At 41.0% G+C, this 11,018-nt stretch overlaps 1 protein-coding gene across 2 annotated transcripts; it reads left to right on the forward strand.

Annotated features, from left to right (window-relative positions):
* Window positions 1-842: 842 nt before the first annotated feature.
* Window positions 843-6,249, forward strand: LOC119690310. Of its 2 annotated transcripts, none has more exons than XM_038107157.2 (2): window positions 843-2,354; window positions 5,241-6,249. In XM_038107157.2, exons 1-2 carry the CDS (start codon window positions 854-856, stop codon window positions 6,035-6,037), a joined length of 2,298 nt encoding a protein of 765 aa, XP_037963085.2. In that variant the 5' UTR covers window positions 843-853; the 3' UTR covers window positions 6,038-6,249. The 2 variants fall into 2 exon arrangements, with proteins under 2 accessions (XP_037963085.2, XP_048484216.1); XM_048628259.1 differs by having other exon boundaries at window positions 843-2,323; window positions 5,816-6,249.
* The last annotated feature ends 4,769 nt before the right edge of the window (window positions 6,250-11,018 follow it).

An 11,018-nucleotide genomic window follows, 5' to 3' on the forward strand; every position in this document is an offset into this window, starting at 1 on the left:
CTAACACTCAACTAGTGGTCCTTCGTAATACCTACGCGAAAGGACCGAGAAGATTCTACTGCGTTCGTCGTCGCTAGTGGACTTTGGACCGTGCCACGTTCAACGAGACAACTTGGAGCTTGAAGAACACCTGGAGGACGGTCTACCCTGAGGGACTTTGGTACACTGAGTGAGTCCGTTCCATATCCTTATATTCCTGTCATTTTTTCCCCATCCATTTTTCCAGGAATTTAAAATATTGCTATACGGATCAGGCATGTCATTGATCTCTTTCATAAGCTTATTATTATAAGTAAATATAGCATAATCACTTAAGTACACATCAGCTGTTCATAGCAATAAAATTCAACGCACTTAAAAACCCATTAGCACCTTTTGTTCGCTTATCAGCTAGCCGTCGTCAATGTCAAGGTTAAGCGTGTTTTATGGCTTGCATTGAATAACATTCTCCAGTTATAGATACACACAAATACATTTATTTTATCTGTTATTCACGTTACTTGCTTATTAAAACATCTTTTTTCAGTGTAGAATTGCGAAATACTTTGTTATTTTATACTTGTCTTGAATCGTATAACGTGGCTTGTTACGTAATACGTAAATTCCTTTAGACATTTATTTGTGCATTTCTCTTAGTTATACATTAATAACAGCTATCTTACCATACCTATAGTAGGTTTATTCATATTTGTGGCTCATTTTTTTTTCACGCTCTTTATCGTACACTTACAGTGTTACTCATCTTAGGTACTTCTTTGTATGTGAGTAACTTAACTTATTTGCTTAACTTTTAACTGCTTAATCCCGCCTTTCTTATAGCTTAGACATCTTTCCTTTGCCTTAAATCTTCATTATGTCTGTCGCTAAATTGGGGGAGCTTGTTAAGAAGCGTGGAAGCTACAAAGCAAAAATGACTCAGTTCATGACCTTTTTAAAACTAATGCCTGATAGTGGTCATTCTCTTACTCCATCCCAGGTATTGGAATTAGAAATGCGTGTCAGTAGATTGGAAGTGCTGTATAGTGAATTCGACGCGTTACAGACGGAGCTGGAGCTTTTGTCGGAGGACGTGGACGAGCGGTACGGCGAGCGCGAGCAGTTCGAGACGCAGTACTACGCGCAGCTGTCCCGTGCGCGCGAGCTGCTGGCCGCCGCCCCCGCCCCCGCCGCCCCCGCGCCCAGCCTGGACGGCGCCCGCTCCAGCGGCTCTGGTTGCAAGCACGACTTCGTGAGACTTCCCAAGATAGACTTACCTCACTTTGACGGCGACTATCAGCACTGGCTCCAATTCCGAGATACGTATATTTCTCTCATACATAATAATAGTTCCATATCAAACATTAACAAATTCCATTATCTTCGCGCAGCATTGAAAGGTAGTGCATCAATTATTGTGCAAAGTTTGGACTTGACGGAGGCGAACTACGACATTGCTTGGCAGTTACTCAGCGAACGGTACGACAACACTCGCCTTCTCGTCAACAATCACGTCCAGGCTCTGTTCAATGTTGAACCTATCCAACGGGAATCAAGCCAAGCCCTTAGAAATGTCATTGATGTCACCAACAAAAATCTGCGTGCACTGTCTTCACTCGGTGAACCAGTGGATAATTGGGACACCTTAATTATCTTCATCATGACCAAAAAATTAGACCCCTCGACCAACAGGCAATGGGAAGAGTTCAAAAATTCAATAAACTCTTCACCATCTTTAAAACAATTCACGTCATTTTTGTCGAATAGGGCAGATCTAATCGAGACTTTAAACGACAACAGCAAGTTCGTAAATAAAAACAAGTCGTCATCATCATCATCAGCCACAACTATTAGTTCCCATCAGGATTCCAATAAACAAATAAAAAACTTTCATTCAACAACAAAACATAAACCATTTCAACATAAAAACAAATGCCCTATGTGCTCAGATGCTCATTTTCTATTCACTTGTGAATCTTTTAGAAAACTCGACATTGAGGCAAGAATAAAGAAAGCTTCTGAGAGCAATGTTTGTATGAATTGCCTCAGGCCAGGTCATTCTGCAAAATCATGCACGTTGTCTCATTGCAAATATTGCAAATATAGGCACAACACCCTGCTTCACAGGGAAATCTTTCAAGAGAATGACAACGGTGACAATGTAGCATTGTCCACCAACATTATTTCTTCTCCAACATCCGCATGTAACAGAGGTATTGTCCTGCTTTCCACAGCTATGGCGAGAGTTGCCGACGTCGATGGGAACCTGCACTCTGCTAGACTTCTCCTAGACAACGGGAGCACCTCCAACTTCATCACCCAAGACCTCTGTGGCAAGCTGGGCTTGGTAAGACGCAGCACCAGCTCCACCGTCTCAGGTATAAATGATCAAGTTTCTAGCTCCTCTGAAATGTGTGACGTAACTATTTATTCTTGCGTGGGTGACTATAGGACAAACATAGGTTGTTACATTCTACCTAAAATCACAACTGCTCTCCCTGGCTCTTACATAGACACACAGTCGATTCCCATACCGCCAGGTCTTCAGCTAGCAGATCCTACCTTCAACATACCTTCAGTTGTTGACATCTTAGTTGGCGCTGAAGTATTTTGGGACGTCTTAGGTTCCAACTCAATTAAGCTAGGTCATAAACAACCTAACTTGCAATCATCACAATTCGGTTGGCTTATATCAGGGTGTGTACATACATCAATGAATCGTCATCAACCCCCAGCATGTCACTTTCTTTCGACTGAAGAGTCAGACCAACTTACTCGTTTTTGGGAGTTGGACTCGGTACCTGCCGGAAAGTGTTTCTCCAATGAGGAACAAGCCTGTGAGGAACTCTTCCAGAAAACCACACGTCGCGACGATAATGGTCAATTTGTGGTAACGATACCGTTGAAAGACTCGCCTGAAAGCCTAGGTGACTCTTATACAATGGCTCAGCGTAGATTCTACGCCTTAGAGCGCAAGCTGGAGCGCGATTCTCTTTTAAAGGACAGATATTTAAAATTCATGCATGAATACATCGCTCTTGATCACATGTCAGAAAATACATTGCATCATTCTTCTGATAAAAAATACTACATGCCACATCATGGGGTGGTTCGAGAGTCCAGCACCACCACAAAATTGAGAGTCGTGTACGACTGCTCAGCCCGTACCAGCTCAGGCAAGTCTTTCAACGATATCCAGATGGTAGGGCCAACAGTTCAGGACGACTTGCTATCAATCTTATTGCGATTTAGGCAACATAAATTTGTTGTAACGGGCGACGTCGAAAAAATGTACCGTGCAGTTTTAGTAGAGCCTCATCAGCGCTCGTTACAACAAATATTATTCAGATTTGACAGATCCGAGCCCTTAAAATCCTACACTCTTAAAACTTTGACTTATGGAACAGCTGCAGCCGCATATCTCGCAACCAAATGTTTAACGTCACTCGCAGACCAGTCTACAGAACCAGCAGTAAGAGACTCTATCAAGCACGATTTTTACGTAGACGATTTCTTAAGCGGAGGAGACACAGTAGACTCAGTTGTCGAGCTATGCAATGGGGTTGTTCAGACGCTCGGATCAGCAAAATTTAATCTTAGAAAGTGGCAGTCGAACAGTAAATCAATATTAGAATCAATTTCAAATTTTGACAAACACAACATAGAAAAAACCCTCAACTTAAATGATGCTTCCCCCAGTAAAACTCTCGGCCTGTATTGGGATTCTAATTTAGATAACTTGTTTTTTACAATTGAATTGACTGTCCCAAACAAAATTACAAAACGTACCATACTATCAATTGTTAGCCAGGTCTTTGACCCCATGGGCCTAGTAGGACCATGTGTGGTACTGGCTAAAATGCTCTTACAGCATCTGTGGATTCAAAAATGTGATTGGGACTCTAGCGTTCCCACAGACATAAAACTAAAATTCAATGATTTTATTCAGTCACTTCCAGCTCTTAATTCCATCCGCATTCCTCGCTGGGTCTTATGTGACTCTTCAGTCTTAATTGAATACCACACATTTACAGACGCTTCTGAAAAGGCATACGGCGCGTGTGTCTATGTAAGAGCAGTAGCAGTCGACGGCTCCGTCAGTGTTCGCCTGCTAGCATCAAAAAACAAGGTTTCACCCATCAAAGCATCCACAATCCCTCGCCTAGAGTTGTGTGGCGCGTTGTTAGGCACACGTCTCTACCTTAAGGTACGCCAGTCACTTACCCTTCCTTTGAGCCACTGCTACTTCTGGTGCGACTCTACCATTGTGCTGGGATGGCTGTCTGCGTCACCGAGTAGACTCAATAGTTTCGTCCGCAACAGAGTGAGCGAAATTCAAGAAGCTACGATCAACCAGACGTGGAGCTACGTGCCGTCTAAAAGCAACCCGGCTGATTTAAACTCACGGGGGATGAAAGCTGATTCCATTGGCTCTTCAACTCTTTGGTGGTCAGGTCCCGATTTCCTCAAACATAAAGAAATCGATTTTCCCCCATCTCCCCTCTTACAAAATCTTGTACTGCCTGAAGTTGTGATGCACGCGGATGTTGCAGATGAAACCAATGACTGCAGCTCTAATAATTTAATTTCTGCCCTCATTCATAAATCTTCATCAATAACAAAGTTAATCCGAGTTATTGCTTACGTACTCAGATTCATTCAAAATTGTAAATCTAACCCTAAAAGCTCAGGCTCTTTAACATCTTCAGACCTTCAGTCAGCAAAGACCCTTATCATCAGATCTGCCCAACAGGAAATGTTTCCTGATGAATACAAAATCCTTAAAAATAATCAAAGCTTGCATAAGAAAAACAAATTAATCAGCCTTTCCCCATTTATTGATTCGCAGGACATAATCCGTGTGGGTGGTCGCTTAGATAACTCACACTACACTTATGATGTTAAGCACCCCATACTACTTGGCAGTAACCATCATTTAACCAAAATCATATTCGAAGCCATGCACAAAGCCTTGTTTCATGCTGGACCTCAAATATTATTAGCCAACATACGACTTAGTTACTGGCCATTAAATGGTAAAAACCTTTCTAAGAAGATTGTCCGCCAGTGTGTACGTTGTGTACGCTTCAAGTCACAACCTATCCAAATCAAAATGGGGAATCTACCTACTGACAGAACACATCTTGAGTTCCCATTCTTAAATGTAGGAGTAGATTATGCCGGGCCAGTGCTGATAGCAGACCGCAAAGGTAGAGGGTGCAGATTGCACAAGTCTTATATCTGTGTGTTTGTCTGCTTTGCAGTCAGAGCCGTCCACCTGGAGCTGGTGTCCGACCTCACTAAGGAGGGATTCCTCGCAGCCTTTTCCCGTTTCACGGCTCGTCGTGGCAAATCTCAGCGCGTCTACTGCGACAACGGCACCAACTTCGTCGGAGCGTTCAACGAGCTCACACGTCTTCTTGAAAGTTCCTCCAAAGATATAGAGGCAGACATTGCCAATCATGGCATCGATTTCAAATTCATTCCTGCCTACTCACCCCACTTCGGGGGTTTATGGGAATCAGCCGTAAAATCCACCAAACATTTGCTTCGTAGAGTACTTAATCTCACTCATTTAACATATGAAGAGCTCTCCACATGTCTGATTCAGATAGAGGCTATTTTAAATTCCAGACCCTTGACGCCTCTATCCTCCGATCCTTCTGATCTTTCTTACCTGTCCCCTGCCCATTTCCTAATTGGACGGCCACTCACCTCAGTCCCTGGTCCTCAGGTCGCCGACGTCAACCTTCAGCAACTTGAGCGACACGAGAGGATTGAGAAGTTGCGTCACCATTTTTGGCAGCGTTACGCTAATGAATACGTATCTCTTCTCCAGCAACGCACAAAATGGCAGACAGATGGACAAGACCTGAAGACCGGCGCCATGGTCTTGGTCAAGGACGTGAACCAACCCCCGCTACTCTGGCTGCTGGGAAGAGTGACCGACGTCAAGCCGGGTCCTGATGGCCGCAGCCGAGTCGCGGAGATCCTGACAAAGAAGGGGACCATCACAAGGGCATACAACAACCTATGCCCCCTTCCTGTTTCAACTTCTTGAAGACACAGCTCTTCAACCCGGGGAATATGTTCCGACCGGAACGCCTACACCTACAACCTGCCTACATCGCCTCGGGATTCCTCGGAAATCTTCGTGCCTCCACCACTCGCGCGATGCGAGCTCCGAGACATCGCGGCGCGGCACACACCCTCGCTCAGCCCTCCGCGACCGCGCAACATAAATTTCTCGGCCTTTTGCACAATCAGCGCCTGTTTTAATCAATACAGTTTTGTCTAAATTCTATCTGAGTTTCATTGAAGAAGTTAGGAGTTCCCAGAAGCATAGCACCAGGAGCCTAACACTCAACTATCTCCATATAAAATTCATGACAGATGTGTCAAAAGTCAACCACAGCTCCCTGGTTTTGCTCTAACCGGCAATGGAGAATTTGGCACTTAGCCCATTTGGTGTCAGAATTTTGTAAGTGTGACTTTTTGATTGCTTGCCTGTGTATAATAATAGCATCCTCGTACCAACAGGCACCTAGCCCACTATAATGAAATCGACAGGCACGAAAATTTAATTTCTATCCGTCAGAGTCTCATCACCATAGCCGTCGAAATAGTGCTGCGTCACGACATCCTGCCCACAGACTGTCCGTCTGTCTGTCACAACCAACATCAGCTCATTTGCATCTAGCGATAGGTTTTGGTTTTTTATGCATTTATTATAGTTATAGGAACTTAGGTTGACAATATACGAAATAGATGGAGTGTATGTGCAAAATAAATTTCTTGATAAATAACACCGACTTCTATCACTGAGCTCTTATTTTGAATTAGTGCGGTTAGAAGACTTGAGACTTTATTTATTGATACAATGCAATGGTTTTTAGTAGGTTGAACGGTTTAACATTAAATAAAATGCGAATAGTTTTTTTATTCGGAAGGTCGAATGGCGTAGTGGTTAGTGACCCTGACTGCTATGCCGAAGGTCCCGGGTTCGATTCCCGGCTGGGGCAGATATTTCTTTAATGACAGATATTTGTACTCGGGTCTTGGGTGTTGATATTTATATTTAATATTTATCTAATCTATGTATTTGTGTAGATATATCAGCTGTCTGATACCCATAACACAGGCTCGGCCGTGTGTGAGATGTCCCCACATATTATATTATACATATTTGTTTTTCTATATAATATACCATCTTGTTTGTATATTGTTAATCTAAGTATAGGAAGATGGAAGTTTGACGGATGTTGGTTGACTGGTTTTGAGGCAATGTGATTTTAGTTTGAGGTGTTGGTTACGTCGCTTTGGAACACAATCGATTCAGTTTTGTTTTTTTAATATGGCAATATTTTTAAATGTTGTTTCTATGAAAAGTTAGCAATTTATTATGCTTGAGGTGCTTCCAAAAAACTATTTTTAACTGGAAAAAGATAAAAAAGCGGTAAAATTTCACCGTCGTAAGTATAAAAAAAACAATCCTTGTTTGTCCTAATTTCCTAAGTATAGTTAGATTTTAGGAGAATAGCTTTTTGTAACGTACTTCAATTCTTAGAACAACATAGACTCCGGTAGAATGTGCAACTGTTTTTAAAATCTCCTAAATCTCCTGCTAAGTAGGTATACAAAATAATATCCCATAAAAAGACACCAAGAAGTATATTTTCTCAATTTCCACCTCGTCTGTTCCTTATCGCTTCACTTATCGTGTCGATATCTTCTTATTTTAGTTGAATGTTTGAAAACATAACGCTTATTACATACAACACAATGGCACATTCCGTGTGTTTTGATTCCAAACGAATCTGACTAAAAAATATCATGATTGATAAGTTGCACGTGGACGCAAAACTACTGGCTGTCAAAAACATTTTATTACTATACTTCCCCGTTTCAGATGATGAAAATTAAATGATGTGATAAAAGTAATAATTTTTTGAATTGAGATCAAATATTAGAAGCGTCCGTAGTCGAGCGGGCCTCAGAGATCGTAACTGATTACGTTAAGCATCAAGCATAAGCACAGGTTAAGTAACAACTGGCACGGTCAGCCATTGGATGGGTGACCGATTTCAATTGGTTCTTTTCTGGACGCTTCCGTGCTTCGGACGGCACTTTAAGCCGTGGGTCCCGGTTGCTGCTTCGGTAGCAGTCGTTAAGCCTAGTCAGAGGCTTTCGGGTTTGAAAACATCTGACAGTCGGGTTGCCCGACAACTCTCTCAGCACAAGCTTGCTTGTGTTGGGGTCCACCAACCCGCACTTGGCCAGCGTGGACTAGGCCTAAAACCGTTCCTTCACTGGAAGGAGTCGTGCCCCAGCAGTGGGGACGTGAAGGGTCGCGATGATTATTCCGAAATCTGTGTGAATTAATTACACTCATACAATAAGTCGATACACATATAGATATAATAGCAAAATCCAAAACGTCTTCATAACGTCACAGGAATCATCTCAGCTGAAACGAGGTAAGTATAGCGAAAGGACAGGCCCTACGTCAATAGCAATATTTTTAATTTAAGTATGGATATTGATAACAATGTTGAATATTTAGTTCTCATTATTGAAATAACATGATTAGCTTCATTTCCGCCCTTCGTTTTCTTGTTAGATTTAATAAGTAGGTAGGTTAAACTATTCCAGGAACATATAATGTAAACAATTTTGCGTTGTTTTCAACTTTAATTTAAAATTGTAAATCTACAACTTGCCTCCCTATTATATCATTTTTAACGGACATTTTCTACTTACAGAGTTGTACACACGAAATTTTGTAAAAAACAAAATGAAAAGTTGCAATTGTATCTACCAGCAGTTCAAATCTATCGGCATAGAACCTAGTAGCCTATACTTTATAAGGCCTAGTCTTAACTCATTAGGGCATTTCGCATAGCCCACATCGCGGAGCTCTGTACTGGAATAGTTGAGGCTAAGCCGCCTTTTTAGATAAAAAGGCCAAGTTGGAGTCTTTAAAATGTTACAGGGGTTTCAGATTTTAAATAATCTATGAGAATATACATGATGTTGCAAAAATGGTATACTAAAGCCTAAAGGGGTGGGAACTGAATAATTTTTTTGCGAATTCCCAAAAGTCGTAGAAAAAATTAAAGTTGTTCAGAATGACCTCAAAGTCACACCGTTTCGGCTTAGTATACCACTTTTGCAACTCCTTGTATTAAAATTACAAAATTAAAATTGTAATGAATTAACTCCTGTAGATCGTGAATGAGATTGTCCTCATCGTCATGACAACCCTCATGTCCCTACTGCTGGGCACGGGTCTCCAGTAAGTGTTTTAGGCCTAGTCCACCACGTTCACCTAGTGCAGGTAGCCGTTATGTAGGGCTAGGGTAATACCCTCGCGAGCAATGAAAAAGTTCCATATACAGGTTGTTACGAAAAGGGTATATAATATACTAAGCCGAAACGTATTTTTTTTTCGCGAATTTTGAAATTCTGATTTCAGTTTTGGGCTTAGGTATACCATGCTTGACATGTAGGTTTCGGCTTAGTATACCCTTTTTGCAATACCCTGTATAAAACAGCGAAGGCAGGTGAAATTTTTTCATGGCTATAGTGAGTTTATTATTATTTATCCAAGAAATCCCTCTAGGCAATCATGCAGTTAACATACTGAAGAACAGCCATGTAAATATTCTTCCACCCAACGGTTGTCTTGAAAAAATCGCTTTTAGTGATAAGACTGCCCTTTTTTGTACCCATGTGTTTGTATATAAGCTTCATAAAATCTGTTCTTGTGTACAAATAAAGAATATTCTATCTATATATTATTATCTAAAAATATTATATCCGTAGTTGTTTTCGCTTCATAAAACAGTGACAAAAAAAACATTAATTATCTGTAATATGTAGGTGCTTTCAGTACTTTATTTGTTTTACTCTTATTTTAAGCCTAGCAACCGCCTGTAATATTTACCTGCTTACCAGCAGAACCTTAAAAGCTGCGTTCAAAAAGGCTTTAAGTATCCCCCGCATGTTAATGGCATCTAGCAAATTCCACTACGTTCAAGTAGACACTAATTTAATGGGGATACTGTAGTGTACACTCGCCGGCACTTAAGGTTTATTCTTAGATATTGATTGAGCCGACGGTAAAGAGTGGTGTTATATGTCATAGGAATCTTAACTGTATGATATTTTGATTATTATCTATCTAAAACTGTTTCTGTGCGTTGGAAATGCATATTTATCGATGTAGATAACCGTCACGATATTGCGATTTTTCTACAACACGGATTTGATTGGAAGGACGAGCATAATACGATTTTTTCTACGTAGGTAAACTATGCTACGGCTGGAGGAGTGTAAAATATATTAAAGATATCCCGTGTAAAACCTAATAATTATTACTTATACAGTTTTTAAAACTAATTTTTTACACCCACCACACGTTCCGTCGGGTGTACTTGTCAATATTTTATTTATCGGCGGCCGCTATCGGTGATATCTGCGCGATACGCCATCGCCAGGTAAATGAGGCAGAGCCAGTTGCCTCCAGTACTTGCACTTGACGTATACTCGACAAAAAAGATCCAGACCCACCCCTAGCGCAAACAGATTGATCCTGAGACACATAGGTGGAAAGTAGTTAGATTAATAAAATTTTAAAAAAAATGCATACTTACAAAGCTCTGTTGAATAAGTATTTTTCATCAGTAGACCTTAAAATTAAAGCGTTTTCGCTAAGGTGGCAAAGGAACGCCGTCGGTCAGAGATAAAATGTGTGTCAAATAAAGAACCCTTCTGTTGCAACATAATTTACCTTAAAGGTTGACTGGGAGGAATCACCTCTGGACGATAAGTCCGCTTTTGTATATGTATACAAGACCGACTTGCAACTTTTTGGGGAAATAAATAATGAAAGAGCAGGTACTCATTTTAATTTTACAACAAAAAGAACCATGTTAACGTTGAATAACTAATTATTTGCAAATCTAAACAAAATAATTCATCACTATGACTATAAAACTAGGTGAAGAAAATTAACTAGTTATCTTCAATTCTTCAACAAA

The sequence above is a fragment of the Plutella xylostella genome, chromosome 20 (genome assembly GCF_932276165.1).
Source record: "Plutella xylostella chromosome 20, ilPluXylo3.1, whole genome shotgun sequence".
Taxonomy (NCBI): domain Eukaryota; kingdom Metazoa; phylum Arthropoda; class Insecta; order Lepidoptera; family Plutellidae; genus Plutella; species Plutella xylostella.